This window comes from Triplophysa dalaica, chromosome 1 (assembly GCF_015846415.1).
Source record: "Triplophysa dalaica isolate WHDGS20190420 chromosome 1, ASM1584641v1, whole genome shotgun sequence".
Lineage (NCBI taxonomy): Eukaryota > Metazoa > Chordata > Actinopteri > Cypriniformes > Nemacheilidae > Triplophysa > Triplophysa dalaica.
Window position 1 is genome coordinate 32,123,676 of NC_079542.1, and position 23,326 is coordinate 32,147,001.

The following is a 23,326-nucleotide window of genomic DNA, read 5'->3' on the forward strand; positions in this document are numbered from 1 at the left end:
TGTGTGTACTGTTATTACTATACAAGCAGCTCTGTTATAACACACATTAATGGTTCAAACTAAACCTAAATATATATCTTATCTTGCAACACCGTCTTTAGCCGTTAGATTTGGGCACAGGAATAAATGAGGTTTTGGCTGTAATGGCACTATTTTTATTTTAATATGTCCTGTATCTAAATTTTCTGTAGTTGTGCAATACCCAGCGAGGAACTAGTTACTTTTTCTGGATTTGAACCAGATTAACATCTCTTTCTTAAATGGATAGTTCACCCAATAGTGAAAATTCTGTCATCCTCTACTCACCCTTAAATTGTTTTAAAGTTGTTAGACTAGAAAAGTATTTGGAAATGTGTTTGCAACTTATTTTTTTTATATCTGTTGAACTCGAAATGAAAAGCAAACAGTTACTTTCGTTTACAAACAGTTGCGCCTTCGACAGCTATTCAAATTTTATTGTCCCAAAAATGTCAGTTGCTCACATAATATCTTTCTTTGGGTTTAACAGAACAAAGAAATATATACAGATTTGCGACTGAATTATTCATCCATGTGAGGTCTGTGGTATGTCTCGTGACATTAAATAAAACTTTATGCATAGAATAACAAAATTACATCACAACATATACCATGAACTATTTATACATGTGGTTGCTTTACTGTCAAGAATATCTTAGGGGGAGATCTTTGTTCTCTTTAAGTGGTAGATGTGCTTTTTTATTTAAATTATCGCACTGCCGAACATAAAATTTTTGTCCTTGATGGTTAACCACTCTAGACCACAAGTCCAAGATTTTTCTGACACCCCAATTTCCCTTTTTAAACACTGAAAAGGCAGTTTGAAAATAACAGTGGTTATTCTGGAACTCAATAAACTTTACCAATTTTTTTGGTGGCAAAAAGACACTAAGACCCTTAATGCATGATTGTCACGGTATTTAAATCTCCCATGCCCTCCCCCCAAAAATATATTGAAACAAAAGAGCTTTAGACCTTCTGTTTAAAATAAAGTCACTTAAACATGGTGACAGAATGAAAAAGTGTTTCGTGGACACATCATTTGTTAGCAAATATAGATATTGTGTTATCAAATGCAACCACTTATTCAATTCAATTCAAGTTTATTTATATAGCTCTTCTCACAATGTGCATTGTTCCAAAGCAGCTTTACAGGAGCAAACAGGAAGAACAGAATAACACAAAGGTAAAACACAGCACAGTGCATGGTGTTTATAGAACAAGCAAGATCATTTTAATAAATATATATCTAATTGATAAATAAATAGAGTCTCCTGGTGAGCAGGCCAACACTGCCCTGCTGTGGTGAGGAACATACATCCAAACGTACATGAAGCCCATGCGTCTTCATTCTGAAGCATGAAAGAAAAACGCCGATCAGGAATCCAGCACTAATGAGTGAAATGTAAATGAAAACAATGTAGAGAGTGTTGCTGATCTGTGAACAGTGACGTGTCTGTTTGTGTGTGTGCAGTAGAGCAGCAGGGTTCTTTGCCGGACACATCTCTCACATGCTCATTATCCACTTGTGTTCACATGCCTGAATGAACAACATCTTTATAAACTCCTGCCCTAAGTTTATCTCAGTCATGAATGCACTGACTGAACTCCAGTCACGTCAAAATCTTCTACTACATTCTTTGTGTGTTGCTGTAGCTCCTCTAGTAGCGCTATGCACTAGTATCACAAAGGTCATTGGTTCAATCCCAGGGAACACATAAACAGATTAAAACATGTATATATTGCACTGTACAGTGCGAAAAATGGAAAAATGCATAAAATGACATCTGCCAAACGCTTAAATGCATGTAACGTTATGTTTAAAAATAAGGATATGGCAGCCACATCCCTCCATTACTGAAAGCGCCATTTTTTCAACTGATGTTTTTATAGTATCCCTTTCAATTCAGTATTAATGTAATATAGACCCGGTTCTCCAGACACGGCTTATCTTAAACCAGGACTATGCCTTAGTTGAATTAAGATATTTTATGTTGCTTTTATAAAACTGCCTTAGAAGAATACATTAATGGTGTGCATCTTGAGACAAAACAATGGTACTTATATATTTTAAGATATTTCTAGGCAAGTTATATTCAGTTAAGACAGGACAAGTAGATTGATACTGTATTAGTATTTATACCTAAAAAATCTTAACCTAAAGTGTACTTGATACATTTTATTTTAAAATATTTTAAAACTTCTCTTAAAACTTACATTTTAGGGTTGCTTTTATGTGACAAATGTATGTTGTCTTTATTTATATTTGTTATGTATTATGTATATTATGCGTTTAGTCTAATTTCTTGGTTTAATTTCTGTTTGTTTCTATCTTGTTGTTATTTTGTTTGAATTCTGTTACGTTTAGAATTTCTGTTACCTATATTATATCTTTTATTATTTTTGTATTATATAAGTGCTTTGAGATGCTATCTTTAAAGGCGCTTTGTAAAATAAAGTTGTTAATAATATTATTATTATTAAAATGAACTGTAAGTTTATATTTTTGAGGGGTAGTTCTTGGGTGACAATGTTGCACATTTTGTGACAATTGTATTTATGTGTTTGTAAAAGGGAACTGGATCAGAGATGTTGAGGTAGGATTATACAATGAGAAGCCCCTGTCATTGCAAACTGCTTTTAATAATAATTCATATTTATATATTGATAATTTTGCTGCTTTTCACAGATACGTGTACATCATGCACATGGCTGCTGAGGTTTGAAGAAATTAGTTGTTTTAATGGAATCTGTATTTACTGGTTTTATCAGGTGCTCCAGTCTGTGACTAAACTTCATCCTTTAATCCAGATCATCAGAGCTCAGAATCAACATTCTGTTGTAAATAAGACATGGGGGTCGCTGGTTGAGATGAGACCTTGATTTGATAACGTTCTCAAAAGTATTTTAGTCTCATATGTTTCCATTATAAAGACAGTTTTTCAAATAGGTGTTCAAATGGGGTTCAAATGGTCAATTATACTATTGTTGTAATGTACAGCAACTACTGATTAGTTCCTTGCTGGTTGCCATTTATGTCCCAACCCCCCATTTTGTTTAGTTGTTGGCCAGTTTTGGGTCCTCCCCTCATGATTTATTATGTAGTTAGAGATGAATGTGTTGTGACAGGTTAACCTCACCTCATTCTGCTTGCTGAGAGATTTTGGGTTCCGTCTCTTCAGGCACTTCAGCATCTCTCTCGGCAGAGGTAAGTAACTCAAAGTCTGTCCGTATTACTTTAAGCTTATAGGCTAAGAGGATGTATTTTGTGCATTGCCTGCTACTATAACAATCGATAGATGCATCTTTCTCTTATTTGTTTAATAGGTGTAAATTTTAGGGTGATAAATGTACCTTATGCTGTGGGTTGCAATAAAAAACATATTGCAAAAATGTTGCTATTTTAATCAAATACTCTATTTTAACTAAGATTTCAAATAAAAAATATTTTACATTTTTTCTGTCAAATCAAATATCACTGCTGTCCTTCTGAAACCTTGTATCTCCATATTTCTTGATTTTCAATTTTTGCAATAATTCAGAAATATTAGGCTATTCTGTCTTTATGTTTGTCACTGGGTTTAGCAATAAAAAATATTAAAAAGTGCTTTGAACTTTGAAAACAAAGTATTTAATCATTTGAAAAGTACAGAGTTTGGTCCATTTGCTGAATAACTAAAATTTGAACATCCGAGGTTTGAGAAGTGAAGATATGCATCAGTAAATCAGTAAAAACTGGCTTAAACGTTTTGTGTTATGCCACACAGAGAATACCAAAAGAAATCAAATCAACAGAAATAACAGATCTGAAAGAAACAACTTTTTTTTTAAATTGTGGGACAATTTTTTTATGTAAAAATAGAGATGCACCTCAAGAATTGTTATTTGCTTTGTTTTCCAGTTTTTATTTCAAGTCATTAGAGGATCGGTGCATCATGGCTGCTGTAAGTCCACTTTTTATATGTGTATACTTCCATTGTATGCTTTTCATAGACCGCTTTGACTCCTACTGTTAAGTGCACCCGGTAGGATGAACTAATCCGTTGTTTCTCAAGGTGTTCTGCTGGGTCATGTGAAGGGGATTATTAAATAGTTAGGGCTCACTCCTCGCAGTAGGGGCATAAAGACATGAGATTGGTTTTCTCTCAACATTCTTGTGTCCATGTCAAGCGAGACACAATATATTGCTTTGTCGTTCATTTCATCCCATTAGACCGGAACGTTCCGTATGGTGTCCGAGGAGGAACGGGCCTTACGTACTAAGCTCGAGTATCTGACTGTTAAGGACCACGGGCCGGTGTACGGACCCTGCGTCAAACTGCCAGATCACACCGCACAGAAGGTAAAGTATCATCGCAGTGTGCAAGCACTATAAAGAGTTTGGGTTATAAAAAGTACTGTTCTAGAAATGCTTGAACAACCTGTGGGTTCTAATCTCAAAATTTCTCATGCATGTGAATATTTTATATTTTTATAGGCTAAAGATGAATTAAGTGAAACAGCAGAGAAAAGAATGTCATCTATAAAGGAACTGAGGGCCTTGATCAAAGAAAAGGCGAGCGGGGACGATCTCTACAAAGCTGTGGAGGAACGTTTTGAGGGAAAACCCGATTCACTCCTGCTGAGATTCATACGTGCCCGCAAGTTTGATGTGACAAGAGCACACGAGCTCATGAGAGGTTAATGATAGCACTTGATTTATTCATGTGCTTTTCAAGCACCTTTAAAGGCTTAAAGGGATAGTCATTTTTTCACCCCTGTGACCTAATTCACCTTTCTTCTGAGGGACACAAAATAACATATTTTGAGAAATGTCTAGGTGGGTTTGAGTCCAAACTATGGAAGTCAATTGGGGTCAGTATTGTGTGGTTGACAACATTCTTCAAAAGATCTTCTTTTGCATTCTGCAGAAGAAAAAAAGTCCTACAGTTTTTTTTAAAGAAAAACAACCCCTTGAACATCGTTTCTCTGCTACTGTGTTACAGGATTTTGTGACAGACTAAGCATGCTTTTGTGTTCGTTTATGCTTCTCATCATCGAGGACCGATGCTCTGCTTTAATTGGGCTTTCTCAAAAGGGACCCTTTGTACGCAAATAGGGCAGATTGTTTTTTGCAGGGACTGGGAGATTGCTCTGAACACACTATGCTTTGATGTTCCGGGCATTCCACAAAAAAAAGACCCTGACCCATAGAATCATGGCAGCCACAATCACATACATGACTGAACCCTTCAATAGAGAATCGGGACTAATGCAAAACAACAATTCAACATTCGCTGCTTAAAGAAACAGTTTACAAAAAAAATTTAATGACCCCATAATTTACTAGCCCTCATGCCATTCATATTTAGCCAAACACATCAGAGTAATGTTGTTAACACAATGTAAACCCAAATGTTCCAAATAATCAAACAGATTAAGTAATGTAAACTTAATTTTATAAAAAAGTTCTACTTACTTAAATATTTCAAGTTTCTGAAACACTCTTTTACTTTTGAATAAAGTATAATGATTATTTTTTATTAACTTCAATTTACTTAATTTAAAGAAGTTAATGCAACACAATTAGTCAAGAAGGATTTCCAATTCCCAGTATTCTTTGCGTCAGACCATATAAGAAGAGTAAAATTTAAAAAATATAATTCATTTATATAATTTATTTTTAGTAAAGTTAAAGACTTGTTAGTGTTTAATGTTCTGTTTTTTTTAGATATTTCAAAGAGTTTGACATATTTTTCAGTTTTGTGGTTACCATTGTTTAGAAGAGTGGTGCATGTGCTTAGTCTCTGCAAAGCTATATTTGACCTGTTATATGTGTTATGTTACCAGTGAGCAGGAACTGTGCTAATGCAAGTTCTGAGATCAGTCTATTCTTGCTTATTTTGGGTCACGTTGGTAAAAGTGTTTGATTAATGCATATTAAAACACTTTAGGCAAAAAATATGCAAAATAAAAAAACTGAAAGAATTTAGTTTATTTAACTCAAAAATGCTACTTTGGTGTAGTTATTTAAGTTCTGTCTACTTCATTTCATAAAAACGATAAATTAAATATTTAAGTCGCACTTGCTAAGATTGGGTAAGAATCTTTGGTAAATTTGGTAACTTTAACTTAACAGTAATAAAAATGTGTAAGTTCTGCTTACTTAAACCAAGGACCTCTAAAACTCCAAAAAAATATTGGCAAGTTAACCCAGTTTGCAGTGCATCTGCATATTTTTATATTAAACTTAATGTTCAACTGAAAAAGTCTGAAATGACATAAGGGTGAGTAAATGTTGAGAGAACTTAATTTTTTCTGTGAACTACTGCTTCAAGAATCAACTTTGTCTCAGGTGTTTTTCCTGAAATTAAAAAAAAAATACTTATAAGCCCATCTGCCAGAATATATCATGCTTTTTTATTGTGTATGATTCCTGACTGGTGTAACTGTTCTTTTACAGGTTATGTGCGTTTCAGGCGAGATTACCCTGAGTTGTTTGAGAATTTAACCCCAGAAGCCGTACGCAGCACTATTGAAGCTGGTTACCCCCGAATCCTCTCCACAAGAGACAAATATGGCCGAGTGGTCCTGCTCTTCAATATCGACAACTGGGATTTAGAAGAGGTCACATTTGACGAAGTATGTACGACATCTATGATGTTTTTATTTCATGTTAAAATGTCTGTTTAAATGTCCAATGTTTTAAATTTAGCAACATCTAGTGGTGAGGTTACGAATTGCATCCAACGTCTCACTCCAACCCTCACTTTAGAAGCATTACGGTGGGTGATGCGGGACTAAGATGTCGTCACGTTTTCGCTTCTTTGTCGAAGGAGATAACGTATTACGAAACGATTTATTTAAGGTTACTATGGAAACAACATGACGAACTCTTTGCAAGGAGTCTGTAGATAGTAATAGCTTATTCTAAGGTAATAAAAACATAACGCTTCATCATGTAAGGTCTTTATACACCTCTGAACACATAGATAAGTATATTTAATTGCATTTCTGTCAATAGATCTTCAAAAAAATTACACATTGGACCTTTAAATCATCATCCATAGATTTAGTATTTTACGACATGAATAGTGAAAATTTGTTTACAGAATGCAAAACAGTGTTTTTGTATTGTATTGTATTTGTGTTTTCTATAGGTTCCTTTAAAGTACCTGAAATGCCATTTTACAAATTTTAACATGTTTTTATTATAGTTAATGTATAGTAACCCTTTTCTGTCCACAAATACCATGGTTAAACTTTTGTAATGTGAGTTGTACTACAGATAAAGCCAAAAGCTAGTATGGTTACATTGGTTACTCCATGACTAAGCTATTGCCAAATACCATCTTTACCATGGTACTGTCTTGGTCTTTCTTGTTAGGCCAAATACACAGAAAACTGTGTCTTTAACTTTTCTTTAAATTATGTTTACAGTGTCTGCGAGCGTACTGCGTGATCCTTGAAAAGCTTTTGGAAAACGAAGAGACTCAAATCAACGGTTTTGTCCTCGTTGAGAATTTCAAGGGCTTCACTATGCAGCACGCGTCAGGCATCAAACACACTGAGCTTAAAAAGATGGTGGACATGTTACAGGTACAGTATGTGCTTGCTTATTCAAACTTAATTTACAATTGTGAGTTTTCATTTACTTCCAGAAGATGCTATTAGAAATGAACAATGCAGCGAATAACTTTTAACAATCTGGGTGTAAATCCGCCCCTTTTTAATACAAAAATTAAACATCAGCAAAAATAATGTTCTATGAACGCTTCGCTGACATTTCCGATATATTATTAAAACGTTATTTATGAATGTCATGAAAAGTTCCCTAATAACGTATTTAGAATGACATACAATGTTGATGAAGTGCTCTTTTTATGTTATTGTAAGAACAGTTTTGTGGTAAAAGAACTCTTATAGAATATTTTCTTTGCTGTTCTGTACATTACACTATATGGTAAAAGTGCTATATCTGTTAACAATGTTGTCCCACATAAACCTTGTGGTCTGTGTGTGAATGCAGGACTCATTTCCAGCTCGATTTAAGGCAGTGCACGTGATCCATCAGCCCTGGTACTTCACAACCACATATAATGTAGTGAAGCCTTTCATGAAGGGCAAACTGCTGGAGAGGGTGAGTGTACAGCTGGGTACAGAAAGCTCCTGAAGTGGGGCTTCATGAAAATCTGATCTGGGTTAATGGTCTGTTCATATCTAGAACAATAACAGTCAATCTAATGTGGGGAGACGGGGGATATAATTTACAATATTCCAATTTAAATAGGGTTAATATTGTGAGCATTTGTTATTTGTACCACCAGTTAAAACGATTTCAAAACTTTATGGTTATATGGTTTATGGTTTATTGTTACCGTTGTTGCCATAAATGGGCCTTTACTGTAATGTATCTAAAAAAGAAAAAAGGACAAAAAATGCTACTATTGATTCAACAGTAATATTAGTTTCTACCTTCACAGCGTTTAATACCCAAGGAAACATAACTGTCGAGAAATGTGATAAACGACTTATGTAACGACTAATATTATTATGTATCCTACATTACAGGTCCCCCATGTTGATCACATGATTAGCACATTAAAAAAATAATTTTAGTTAATCTTTTTGATTTGCAAATTCAAATTCAGATTCAAAGATTGCAAATTCAAAAGAAAACCGTGGGAAACATGTCATTTTACAGTGTATATTTTTTTACACTTTTATGTCAGCTGCAGAGACAGAAATATGCCCCCAGAAAAATATATTTCCTGTAAAATGGCAGGATATACAATATATACATTTCCCGTTTTTATTGTCAATTTTAAGTATTTTACAGCATTAGATTGTCTTTAAAAAAAACTATAAAAAAATCTGGGGGCGCAGCTGAAGCGCCAAAAATACATGAAAAATCTGTTAAAACCAACCAAAAAGAAACATTCAGTTTTATTGACATTATACATGGATAAACGGTCAAAAACAAAAGGAAAATTCTGTAAAATTACGTTTTCCATTTTTTAAATGATTTTTTAACAGCAAGTCAAATACTTTATACAAAAACAAAATCTTTACTGTAAGGCTAAAATACACTTTTGCCCAGATTTTCAATCTGGACTTGTTGCAGAAAGTCTGTGCCATTCTGCAGATTTGATCAGTGTTTTTTTATCTGAAACTTTAAAAAAAATGTCTGCAAGTGTATGATGTCTAGTTTTTAAAAAATACGTTAGGATTTTAAAAGCCATGTAGTGTATTACAGCCATTTGTCATTTTCAGACAATAATCAGCTTCAATAGTGTTGAATAATCTTGAAACGCACATAACCTGTAAAAGAACAGTTACACCAGTCAGGATTCAACTGTTATATTCTGGCAGATGGGCACATTATCACTTTTTTATAGAAATTTCAGGAAAAAGATCTAAGACCAAGTTGATTCTTGAATCAGTGGTTCACAGAAAAATGAAAGTTCTCTCATCATTTACTCACCATCATGTCATTGCAGACTTTCTCAGATGAACAAAAAGTATATTTATAATAAATTTAACTGCAAAAAATAGCTTGTAAATAGGTACCTTTACAAATGCTTTAAACAATTTTGCTTTTGTGTGTTGCAAAAACACTATTGTGTCAGACACTAAAATGTCTTGTTCTAGGTTTTTGTACATGGAGACGAGCTTGACGGCTACCTCAAAGACTTTGGTGCTGAAATTCTTCCCTCAGATTTTGATGGGACGGGTCCCATATGTGATGGAAAGGAGACAGCCATCAAACTTTTTGGATCTGAAGACACGGCTCTTTAAGTCATCAGCCACAGACATTAGTCTTGTTTGTTTTTCTATTTTTAAGCATGTGTTAGATGTAGACTAAATAGAAAATATTGATGTATTGTTATACTGTGGATAAAAATAAACCATACAAATTGGATATTCATCCAGAAATAACTATTCTGTCATAATTTACACATACGGGATTCCAAATTTCTTTCTTCTGCTTAACACAAAAGAAGATATTTTGAAGAATGTTGATAACCAAACAACATTGAACCACATTGACTTCCACTGTATGAACGGCAAAAAAAACCTCTGCACAATTTGTTAAACAAGAAAATAATTTATTTTATTTATTTTTTGGACACAGTAACCATTCTCAATTATAAATTATTCAATCACACACCGTTGCGTTTCCAAAACAAAAACACACCAGTGATTCAGATCTCATGTTGAATGTTCTTTTCTTTGTGGGGAAGACGACATCCAAAAACCACCCATCAAACACAATAAACTGATGAGAAAGTGTGTCAGAATTGCAGGAACGGATTTAGTGATCTTTGTGAAATAATCCATTACAACTGAAAATAAAGTGGGCGGTGTAGTTGAGGTTGTGAATATTCCACTCTATATCCTTCAAAAACACAATCTATAGCTTTAACACAGCCAGAAAAAAACGAATTACCGTTGATGCTATTCCTTGGGGCATTTTTTCTCAAATATTCCCAAATCCCTTTTGTGACTGCAGCGTAAATATATTTTGTCTACACTCCATTTGACACAATGGTTTTGAGTTCATCAACTCATCTTGGCTTGGAGAAAAAGAGACGAAAACCTTATTGCTGATCAACAGACAAATGAACGTTCCCTGGTTTCCGTAAACAGGAAATAAATCATTTCTAAACATCAATTGAACATATTTAACCTTCGTGTGCTCTTTGTTTCGTCTGTTCATAAGTGGTGATATGAAGCAAAAATTCGACCTACACACATTTACATACATACATACATCTTTACACAACAAAATAAAAACAACGACAGTGAAATAAATGTGAAATACAATAACAAGAACAAACAAAAAATGTATGAAAATCTTGAGGATGTACATCATAAACCATTAGTATCTGTGCAAAAAAAGTAAGTGGGAGACATTCTGAAAGGCAAACTGGATCGACATAAAGCAGAGATTGAAGCTTTGCTGGTGTGAAAAGCCAAACGGATCAGACCAATAGGAAAAAGTCCAGCAAATGACAACCAATCATCAGCTTTTGGATTAATAACATAATTTTACAATAAATCAAAGTCGAGACCATGACACAATGAAAGAAACAAGGATTGACTCTCCAGCATATTTCTAAAAGTAATACTGAATTTATGCATGTTCATTTATATTTCCCAAAAGTGTTTTCTCAGTGTCAAATGACTTTGTGCTTTTACAGACCATTTCCTCTAGGGGTCGTCTTTACTCTGCGATAATAAAATGTATGTATCACTTTGCCAATTGTAAATGTACAATAAAGTGCGTTTGAAAAAAATTGGACCATTTAGAATTCAAACAGAATTGAGGAGAATAGAGAAATAAATGTATTACAATAAGAATTTAAATTGTGAATATTTCAGTTTGATGTCTTAGTTTTTGGAGATGGATTTTGGGATGAAAAAAAGTGACCCAGACATAATTTTATGGGATTTGTCCTTATGTCCCTTTAACAAATATCTGTTCTAAACTGCTTCGGCAAAGGTGTTCATAATCTCCACAGGCCCTTTGGAAACATCTCTTTAAACATCCCCTTCAAATTTAAATGGATGTTTTTTCCGCCTGGTCGCATTTGACAACGCCTCTTACAAATCTGTTCCAGATAATGTTGTTTCCGTTCATATCACCCAAGAAACACGCATACAAAAAATGACAAATAACTGCACGAAATTCAAAAGCAACATGAAGAAAATGAAAAACATAAATACCTGTAAGTGTCCAGCTTTCACAGACATTAAAATGCAAAATGCACTGTCGTCTCCCACTGGGTCCCAAATCAACACTTGACATGAATTACAATTCTACAGCTTTCAACAAATACTGCTGTTTCTCTTTTAACTGTTCTACTTCCATAGGTCTAGGAATTTAACGGAATGAGATCTCAAAACTAAAACCGCCTGGTGAGTAACGAACACAATCCGGTGATCAGAAGGGATCATTGAGTCACTCGATGGATGTCTTCTCTCTCCCTCAGCTCTTACTCAAAATGAATCGTGTGGCAAATGTTATATAAAAGTGCTCTAACAAAAATGACTAGGAACGTTTTTGGATTGAACTCGCAAGGCCTGGTACACAGATCCACGATCAGTAAAGTTTCTGAAGTGTCTGTGTTAGTGTTATTGTCACACAATAATGTGCAGTCATGTGACGTGCCTGTCATATCCATAAGCACACAGTGCCTGCGTAACGGCCACTTTCTATAAAGACAGCTATTGTGTACGGTGGTGAAGTAAGCAGTGTTGCTTTATTAAGCTGGCGGTGAATCTCAAAAACGCATGCACGGTCGTAAATCACACCAGACTCAAAAGAAAGATATAGAAAAAAGTTCTTTGCATAAACTAAATAAAGTCTATATCACATTTTAAATCATTTGAATTACTTGATGCAAACAAATACGTATAACAAAAAGAGTAATATGGGAGAAAATACTTTAATAGCAAAGTAATTTGCGGCATTTAATTTATGGAATTTAAAAAAAGAATAAATAAATACTGTTTTACTGCAATGGTAATCTATTGAGAATAACCACTAAAAATAATGAAAATACTGTAGACCTGTGGATATTATGGTAACTGGAGTATGAACAAAATTATAAAAATAATGCAGATATAATAATAATAATAACAAGATTATTATTATTTTCTATTATTATTATTATTATTATAATATTTAAAGTATTATGGTGGAAAAATGGTGTCCTTAAAATGGCTGTATTTTGTTAATGCAAATAAATATTTTTTTAATATATATTTGTTTTCTTAAGTTTGGGGTAAAATGTGACCGAGCATGTTTTATTGAGACTCCTCTGGCTGTGCTTTAGCTCTACAGCAGTCAAAAACGAACCGGTTTTCAATGTTTCCTACTAGAGGGCAACAGATTGTATCTATGTAAAAGGTAACTCAAGTTAATCTAAAACAGTGCCTTCTCTACCCAGCAATCTTGTTTTGGTCATCAAACACCTTTTTCCGGTTTCTTCCTCAGAAATGTTGAAGTAATTGCGATTCAGGTGGTCGATAAACGGTGATGCTCAATAAAAAAGGGTTTTCCCCACTGACGTTTGAAGTTGGTGTCGTGGGATCGTGTGCGTGGTGAAAACGTTCTCTGTGCGGTGAAATGGAGACGAGGGCGATTAGGATGTAGTGTCTTGGCATTTGGTTTCGCTGGCATCCGCGTCTTGACTCTGGCATGCTGGCTTCTGTTTCTTCCACTGGCAGATAGCGTTTGCATAAGCCACGATGACCTTGTCCATCCAGGTGAGGGGCTGAGGGAACAGCACAGCGCCCTCGAAGAAACCCAGGTGTCCGCCATGAAGCGTCAGGGCGAAAATAACATTTTCTTTCTTTTCTGTAAAAGACAAATCAGAATATAATTCAGAATTGTAACATCAGCTGGCAGCAACACATCGCATGCATGTAGTATAATATTAAGCACAAATTTAGTGTCTCCAATTTTTATTGAAATCCTATTGTAACTATGGTTCAGTGCTGTACCTGCGAGTGTGCGGGGAATGGTGAGCAAAGAGCCGTGCACGAGCGGATCATCGGCAGAGTTCACCAGCAGCAGAGGCACATTGATCTACACAAGAAAGATTCACAAATCATCTTCAGAAATGAACACCAGCGTATGATGAATACAAGAGCCGTTTGTGACTCTACTCACATTATGAATGTAATGAACACAGCTTTCCTTTTCGTAATATTCCTTCAGTGAGTTATGTCCGTGGAATTTTCTAAAAATAAAAATAAAAAATAAGATCTTGACAAACTTAGACAATGTGCCGGCTAATAATACATTCAAAAACTGATAAAACACACAAAACTATTAAGTTATGCAACAACATAAATTCTGTTCTTCTATTTAAACGAACGTTTTCATAATGATTTAGACGATGTTTAATATAGCACACAAATAACTGTTCCTTAAAAAGGAATCATATGATAAAATCCAGCATTCAAGATTTTTTAAGCAAATTTTACAGAGAAGGCAAATTATTTGCCTATAAGAACAGCTATATTTTACTATGTCAACCATTCAGTTCTTTGGAAGGGTTTTTGAGCTATTTTTGCTTATCTTGTACATTAGAATAAAATCTATATTCTAAGATATGATGTCATTTGCCTTTTTTGCTACATAATTGTGTCAATTAAACAGTGCAAAATATTTTGTAGTTTTCAGGTTTTTTATTGTCTATCTTTACTTATATTTGAAAAGCTTTGCCGTTCCTAAAACTGCTGTCTAAATATACATCTAGAAAATGTATATGTATGTGTTTAGGTAAAGCGTTCAAATTTGTTTTATTCCATAAACTACTATAAACAATATTTCTCCCAAATTTAAAAAGATTGTTTCTGTTTGCATTCTTTTTGCAGAAAATGAATACTTGAGAAACAGGTGAAAATAACAGAAAAGATGCTCTGAATTTTTTCAGACCTCAAATACTGCAAAGAAAACAGGTTCATATTCACTTTTAAGCAATACAACATTTCTTTATGAATCAAGGAAAAGTTCAAAAATTATATTTTTTTATTAAAAATAATGTGTGTCTTGTCATGCTGTCAGTCTTTCACATTGCTGTTGGATGACTTTATGTCACTCCTGAGGTTGAAATTCAATAGACACCACATCAAAAACTAACGATTAAATGAAAATTTGGAATGGTCTTTTAATTTATTCCATGTCCGTAGATGTGTGAAATTCTTATTTTTAGCCCATAAATGTGTGATTTCTTGGTCATTTTTACTAATTTACAGTGTGTTTGATTGTGTTTATCCTTCTTGGTTTCACAATTCTGTGTGAGAATTACAAAACAACAACATGTAGCAACATCCTCCTCTCACCTCATGATGTTGTCATCGATCTGCATTAGAGATGTGGCAGTGTACAGTCGACTCAAATCTGCATCCACCATTTTAGTGGAGCTCACCCCGAACAAGACACTCCTGTTAAACCAAAAAACAAACACCTGCTGACTCTTGTCAAACAACAGCTCAAGTACAAGATTTGTGCTCTCTTACCACATAGGAGAAGGCTAATTTATCTTTTTTGTGTCATCAAGTTATCATAATGACTCGATTGCAAAAGTAAATGTGAGCCGTTTCATAACATCTCTATTACGTAGTGGGAACAAAGCATCTGAGCAACAGAAAGTGCCTGTAAGATTTAAGATGATGGATGAGGTCAACGGTACCTGTGGGAGAGAATGATCTTCTTCATGTTGTCCGCCATCAGGAAGTTATAGAAACGTCGACACTGGTCCCACTGTAGAAACGTCTCCTGGGCCCTAAAACATTAAACCACGAGTGCCAATGCTGTTATACATATAAGGTCTGATCAGACAACATGAACCATGAAGTCCACAACTGCAAACTAATGAGATATCATTGTGAAATAAAATGAATCAAAATTAAATAAATGTTCCAGATAGAGATGACGTATTAGGAGTCAAGTATTGCAGCTTTATTTTTGGTTCTGCTTTTACACAAAGGTTGTTATGCAGCATTAGAAAATTATGAATATTTTGAATGATACATTTTATAGGCAAACTGTTCCTTTACATTTACATGTATACATTTATCCTGGACTATATGGACAGATTGCAAAGTTCTTATTGTAAAAAAACAACGACGGATACAAACACTAGAATTATTATAGTTTTGTGTCCAGTTTTACATTCTCAAATTTGCATTAATTTTTATAAAATTTGTGTTTATGTTATTTTGTTGCCTTTTTTGGTATATGCACGTTGCATATAATTGTTTATTTAAAGTTAATAATCTTTGGGTGTCAAAGTTTTTTTTCAATAATATTTGTGCAGATATTTGATTGGATTTTAATAACAGACATTTCAATTGGTTTTGTAAACTCTTAATAACTTTTGCAAACTATGTTACAAAAATGAACAATACGATATGACAGGACCCCTTTAATATCAATTCCAGCTCAATTCATAAAATGCATTAAAAAGGATCTTGAATATAATAATCCGACAGATAATCAGAGCGAAAGCAGATTAATGAAGGGTTTATAGAGGCCGTAATCCAGTGTGAAAGGAGAGAGAGATTGTATGGCACACACTGCTGACACACATAAAGCCACAGGTGTGGCTTCAGCGTTCATGAAGTTCAAACATGCCAGAGCTGTGACACACGACCATGAGTTGCTTATCAATCCACACTGATGTGTGACAGTGTGCTGTGTTTATTTTAGACACTTTAGACTAAAGTGTGTGTGAATACAATGCATTTATACAAAAAAAACATTCGATTCAGACCCCAACAAAAGCCACTGGACCAGTTTGTTGTTGCTATGGTTACCATCAGGTGACCAGCTGGAAACATGCCTTCACCTGAAGGATGTCTGTTAAGTGTGACACACCCAACCTTGTTTTGTCCTGTAATGTGGACATTACTCATGAAACTGAGTTAGGTGTACCACTCTGCCCAAACGTCGAGTAAACGTATAAATGTCCTAAATATGGTTGCCTTACACTTTTCTCAAAGCATGTCAATCAAACAGGCTCACCTCAGTGCGCTGTATCCCTGACACACGCTGACGCAGCACAGGACTCGCTCCTGATTGGTGCGGTTCTCTCCCAGAAACTTGCAAACAATGTTTCCCCCGAGACTGAAGCCCACCACGATAAGTTTGGTTTGGGGAAACGCCTTCTTTATGAAGCCCACCATCGCTGCAAACTCCCATGTGCAGCCTGTTGACAGATTCATTGTGTTGACATGTGTTTATCTCGAAGAATAAAACTGTTACAAAGATACACTCATCGCAGGTCTAAAGGGACGAGGTATATCTCCAGAGGTCTTACCATAGGTGAACATGCGAGGAGACGTGAGCTCAATGTTTGGCAAGGCCCCGAGGTGATTGAGCACAGCGCAGCGGTAACCCTGTTTCTGTGAATAATCCACGAAAGTGCGGATGTAGTGCTTCTCACTGTGATTCCCAATGCCAGGACAAATCACCATGGTGACGTCCTCTGTGAAATATACACAAAAACACTCAAAACAACTGCTGCATAGAGGCAAAGTTATGTAGACGTTTTTAAGACGTTAAACGTCAAACGTTACAATAATGTGTCGCAATGGCGATTCACATCAAAAGCAAACAAATGCAAATTTTGCCGTTTTACAAATTTTGCTGTTATTAAAGATCTTAAATTTGTTTTCGATTATGTTTCGTTTTTTCCTCCATTTTTGCTTAAAGGGATCCTTCAGCATTGCATTATTCTTCAAGAAGAAAGTCACATTCACTTAGGATGCCGCGCGGGTGAGTAAAACATGGAAAATTTTCATTAAAGCCTGAAGTATCACTTTGAGGTCAGAATTGACCATATTGAAGTTTCTGGTCTTATTGCACTTAATTCAATTTCACATTATTATTTTAATAATTATTTATAATTAATTAGAATTATTTAATTATTATTTTAATATCATCTTCACATATACTTCAATTGAGGTTTGTTTTATTAACATAATAAATCACATATAATTTGATTTAACAACATTTCAGAATTTCAAAATTCTAAAGCTTTCGACTCCTGCCCAGATTTAAATGATACTGTAAATGTCTTATTTTTAGCATGGACTTTTGAACCTTTCCATCACATTATGTAAAGCAAGTAAACTGGTGTTTCACTTTGACATGTTGTCAAGGGTGCTGCTTTAACTAATATCTCTGTTTCACTAGCGTAAGCAAGCAAACCATTTAAATATCATTTACATGACACTTCCGGCTTGCACTTGAATAATAGACTCATTGATCAGGTTTCACACGGAGTGCAGCGTTTCTTTGCACTGACCTCCGGTCTGATGATCCACCAGGGGTTCGAAGAGGTCGAACGTCGACGTGGCCCCGTCCTGCATGGGCAGATATTTACGCAGGCCGTATGGGTGTGGAGCGCTTACCCGACCCAACTTTCCGTACAGGGCTGTCTGTAGATGACCGCTTTTACCCCACAGCAGAGGCGGAATGTACCTAGAAAATGACACAAAATCTCATATTTATACAGTGGTTACCAACCAAAAGTCCAAAACGACAAATTTGAAACTGATGAGGTTGTTTGTACTCCGCTTATAACACGGCTTGTACACGGCTGGAATTCTTGATTCTGATTGGCCAGAATACGTCTTTTCCTCGTGCAAGGTCTGCATTCTGTAAAAATGAGCTAATGAAATATTTCAAATTCACATTTCATGCCAGTTATTTTTCTCAGGTGCAAAGCGGCCGTGTAATAAACGGGATAACGTAAAAGCAGCTGGCTGTTTTCACGAAATAAGCCCTTTCAGTGTGATCCAGGACCCTCCGCTGATCACACTGTCGGGTTTATTTCTGCGAAAACAACAGGCTGCCTGTACATCATCCTTTACATAGTATACAGACGTACAGAAGAGGTTGAATGAGTTAATTTGAGACAAAACCAAGGTCGATGCATTTTGTTTCATTAAAACAAAACATATTTTTTTTTAACAGTGCATCAACAGTGCGCATTTGTCGAGGACTATGAAGTTAAACGAAAATCTGGGTTGTTTTTTGGTTTTCACCATCTTGATACCGTTATCTTTGTGAGTTAACCACGCCCACCTTTTTACATACTTAGTATAAATGCAATACAGTACCTCAGAAATTATGTATTTTTGTAGGGTAACGCGGAAGTAAGTGCTGGTTCCCTCGACCGAAGCTTACGCACTTTTCGCATAAATAAGCTCTGTGATTAACAAAAGTTTATGATGATGTTTACAAAATCTTTACAAATGAACACCACCTTTGGGTTTTCTTTGAAGCCGAAATACAATCGGCAGAAGTAAAAGGCAAACACGACGCTATAAACAGACTACACTTAAGGTCGCTCGATATCAACATCACCACCACCAAGCCTCCAACAACTCTTTCAAACTTCAACAAAAACATGTTCCCTGATAAGATATTACTCCTTGAATGAATCTGCATGTACTTTTTAAGAGATCTGTGCTCATGAAGCATTATTTGTGTGCTTTATTTGCGTGATGACTGCTAACGTCCCCGCCAAAGGAAGTGGTCGCATTTAGCAACTTGATAGCAATCACCGATTTTAAGACATCATAAGGCTTTAAAAAAAATCACGAGCGGGTTATAATTGCCGTGTTTTATGTCATAGAATAAAACGTGAAAATGGGTTTTGTTAACCACAAACCTTATTTCGGGTCGATTTAAACTTTTTTTTTTTTTTAAACATTGGAGCAATGGAACCGGAAGTCCTAATATGCTCACTCGCTTCTGGGGTTTGCATACAAAAATACGTCATCACTTGCGGTAATCAATAGGAAAATGTATTGTGGTTGACATTAAATTCTGTTTCAAACCTTCTTATCTCCCAACCCTACCTACAACCAAACTGGAGATTCACATATTAAACTATAAGGTTCATTTCTCCTAAACAGGAAACCCCTCTTCAGGAGGAAGCCGTCACAATGGCAGGTCTATAGAGGACAGGCCTGCTTTCAATTACACACAGTCATGCCGATCTCCCCCCTGCCCCCCACACCTCTTTTCACCATCATTGTGATCTATTACACGCCACTCAAGAATTTCATAAGACGCTCTTATCAAACAGCCTCGCACACATACCTCCAGAACCAGTGTCCAGTGTCTACACAGTAAACCTTAAAATAACACTTATCTGGTCACCACAATGTTAAGAGAAGCTTAACATGAAAAGCTCAGAAATCTCTAGAATGAATAAACATAGCGAACCAACTGTAAACACAAAACTGTGCTCCCTTCAAATAACCCGTGCTTCTCAGAAACGTTAACTACTAGCGAGTAACTTACAACAGAACTGACTGGAAACGTGGGCTGTTTTTGTCAATGCCTGTACGTCAGCAATTTCTCTGCGATCGCTGATCTGAGATCGACCATGACCATAAAAGCTTCAAAAACCAAGGAAGCAGGTTGAGCTGGCGGACACACCTAGAAAAGCTTCAAAGTCCAGAGCAGCAATACCTCGGGCCCACATTATAAACACTTGACAAAACACCACTTGATCTTCAAACCCTTGTTTCCTAAAGGCTTTTTAGCCCTTCCAGAATAAAGGCGGGGAGAATAACCATACACCGGATCAGGTTGATGTGCTGTGTTTTGTCGAATGATTCCTGAGCCGCTGGTATAGTAGCCGTACTGGAAAACAAGGATTACATAACCAGCCGGCAATCACTTTGAGTTACAAACCAAACACCCACTCGAGCTGTGCAGCACACACGTGTGATGTATATTGCAATATCTGAAGCCCCCGAAAGACTTTTTCTCATTTCAATTCAGCGCACGTACTATAAAACGTTCATCGGATTCACAAATACACACTACACAATTGAATCGCAGGTGTATAAACGTCTCATCTGATGTTGTTGGAAAATCACGCTTTGTTTTGGCCACAGACATAAACGACATACTAAACATATGCTGTTACAGTCAACAATGAACACAAATCAACACAAGTCAACACTGTTTCCATAAACTATGACAGTTTGCCGTTTTAAATCAGCAAAAAATATCATGTGAGAAAGGTTTGTAACAAAACGCTATCAAAACCGGTTTCTTATTAAATATGAATCAGGTGTGCAGCACTCACTCTTTGGTCAGGATGGGACAGGATTTCAGTATGAAGTGGCAGAGCGCCGTGTCCTGAAAGGTCAGATCCGGAGGGGCTGTCGGGCTTTTTAAGTTCAGACACCGGACGATGACGTAGAGCACCGTGGCCACCGCCGCCAGCTTCATGCCGTCAAACATGGCCGGCATCTCCGGCGCCACCGTGTACACCTCGGAATCGTGACAGTTCATTTTTGATCTTAAAATAAGCAACGAAAGAGAACTGTATTGCTTATGTACTTCGTACATTTATTACATAATACAACATATTTTACATTTTCATTTCACATGTTTTTCAAATTTCCTAAATTATTTGATCTAAAATCTTAAATAATTATTTTTAAATATATTACGTTATTGTTTTTTTTATGCACTGTTGAGTTGACCCAACAGATTTGAATTTGTTCAATTATGTTGTGTCAACAAAAAAAATAACATAAATGGCAAAACCATTCTTACAGTGTAAAAATGTACTTTAATAATATGTACAGAATAATGTACATTTAATTTGAGAAATACAATAACATATTTATCTAAACTTCTTTTGCTCTGGGTTAAAATTGCTTGACATTTGCTTTTATAGCATATTCTTCACAAACTAAAGGCAAAATGACACCGCCAATGCAAACTGTCGGTGAAAGATCCCTCATATAAAATATACAGTACACAAAAAAGGACGAAAAGATCAAGTGATCTACTTACTATGAAGATGACCTCCGGTTCTCTGATGAAGTTTGAGGATATTACAGGTGTGGATATTAAGTCACAGTGATCTGTTCAATGTTCTGGAAGGATAAGAACAAAGAAACATATTAACGGAAGATTAGATAAGGTCGATCATGCGCTGTAAATGTGAACAGCGTCCTGGACACAGCCCACAATAATAACTACATGACCAGCTGTATTACAGGTGACTCACAGAAGCCATTCCACTGAATGTTAAACTTAAATGGTCTGCATTAAAGTTCCCATGGGGACACAAATTCAACATGTTAGAGAAGGATTAGTAAAACCATTTAGACCTGTGACCATTAAGTGTTACATTTTATTAGATGTGACTATTTAGTGGTGATCTCGGCCAAATGATTAAGACTTTAACGTGTCGATATGATTCCGTGTTCATACCTCTCTTAAGGGGACAGTTCAACCAAAAACTTCTGGCCTCATGTTGTTCAAAAAGTATATGACCCTTCTGTGGAAGATAAAAAAAGAAGATATTTTGAGAAATGTCATACAGGTTTGGAATGATATGAGGGTGAGTATCCATCCATTAATCATAAGGATATAATTATGAATGATGATGATGCATCGGTCTATCAAAGAAATCCCTTCCCTTCTCCTGCTAGAACAAGAGTTACCCCCCAAGAGCAAATATTGTCACATTGCATAATGCCTTATGGGTGGAATACACTACAAGACTTTTAAAATCTAAATCTAAAAACATATTTTTAAAACTAGACATCATACACTTGCAGACTTTTTGAAAGTTTCAGATAGAAACACATTAATTGATCAAATCTGCAGACCTGCACAGACTTTCTGCAACAAGTCCAGACTGAATATCTGGGCAAAATCGGAGCAAAAGTCATGTAGTGTAATGTATTTTAGCAATTAGACGTTGTGTGTCCATCACGAACACCATGATGCATTGCATAACACTTAAGACATTGTTAGTTAACGAACATTTAAATGAGGAAAATATTATAAAGCATTATTATGAAATATTTAAATACATTTTCATAGGCTGTTCATATTAGGCCACATTAATGAACAGCCTTATAATAAATTATCTACTGTCTGTTTTAATGCACTATACAAGCTGTATGTGTGTAAAGTTGTGGCAGAGTGCCAATAAATAATACATTTTAAATCCCACATGACAAATTGGTGTAGTATACTTTAGCATTTAATACAGTAAACGTTATACTGTAATATAATGTTGTATTATTACAGGAATTACTACATGTATTATTCTGTAGTACTTAAGTGTCGTACTGTTTTGAAAACAATAGTACACTGTCAAAATACTATAATTTTACTAGTTTACCATTAAATGAGCCATTAAAATATACAAGTTAAATTTTAGACCACAACATGTGTTGATGTAAATCCTGCAGAACAAGGCCAGACCTCAGCCTGTATCTCATATCATACTCAAACATCCACAAATCCAACAGTTATTATTTCTTTTTGAAAATATAGAGCTTAGGTTACAGTTGCCATATAAAAAAAAACGCGTATTAAAGATGTAAACATGGTGAAACCAAAGAGAGACGATCTGTCCATCACGTGATCATGTCATGCGCAACATCAGATAAATAATAAATATATAGCAACACCCGTAGACATGTTTACTAAAAATGACTAAGAAGTCTTGAAAAAAGACAGTCTATGTTTATTTCACGTCCATACGTAAGAAGATAAACACAGGAGGCGACACAACTATTCTAGACACGCAGTAAACACGCATCAGTTTAAATGCACATAAAGGCATCGTACCTCCTTCCTACACAATCTGCTCCCTTTTCCCGTCCTGGTGTGAATCAGATGTGTGGTTTGGCGTAAGGACGAGGTGTGTTTATTTACCGTCGCATTTTCGGCCGTGAATTTCTACCATTTTCCGACCACTTCTTGTCATTCGCTCGCAGTCAGTAGACAGAGGAGTAGCCGCACTTCCGG

General features: G+C 35.6%; 2 protein-coding genes across 3 annotated transcripts; one reads left to right on the top strand and one right to left on the bottom strand.

Moving 5' to 3' along the window:
- The first annotated feature begins 3,953 nt into the window (after window positions 1–3,953).
- On the top strand, window positions 3,954–9,795 carry rlbp1a (retinaldehyde binding protein 1a). The gene is made up of 7 exons (XM_056755025.1): window positions 3,954–3,962; window positions 4,232–4,360; window positions 4,496–4,697; window positions 6,461–6,639; window positions 7,438–7,596; window positions 8,027–8,137; window positions 9,649–9,795. The coding sequence occupies exons 1-7, from the start codon at window positions 3,954–3,956 to the stop codon at window positions 9,793–9,795; spliced, it is 936 nt and encodes a 311-aa protein (XP_056611003.1).
- A 290-nt stretch (window positions 9,796–10,085) lies between these two features.
- abhd2a (abhydrolase domain containing 2, acylglycerol lipase a) lies at window positions 10,086–23,326 on the bottom strand. Of its 2 annotated transcripts, none has more exons than XM_056753800.1 (12): window positions 23,234–23,326; window positions 21,773–21,839; window positions 21,350–21,432; window positions 20,631–20,846; window positions 17,826–18,001; window positions 16,836–17,003; window positions 16,541–16,724; window positions 15,207–15,299; window positions 14,857–14,958; window positions 13,679–13,748; window positions 13,510–13,594; window positions 10,086–13,363 (listed from the first exon to the last, which is right to left on the bottom strand). In XM_056753800.1, the coding sequence occupies exons 4-12, from the start codon at window positions 20,837–20,839 to the stop codon at window positions 13,149–13,151; spliced, it is 1,302 nt and encodes a 433-aa protein (XP_056609778.1). In that variant the 5' UTR covers window positions 20,840–20,846; window positions 21,350–21,432; window positions 21,773–21,839; window positions 23,234–23,326; the 3' UTR covers window positions 10,086–13,148. The 2 variants fall into 2 exon arrangements, with proteins under 2 accessions (XP_056609778.1, XP_056609769.1); XM_056753791.1 differs by having other exon boundaries at window positions 23,147–23,311.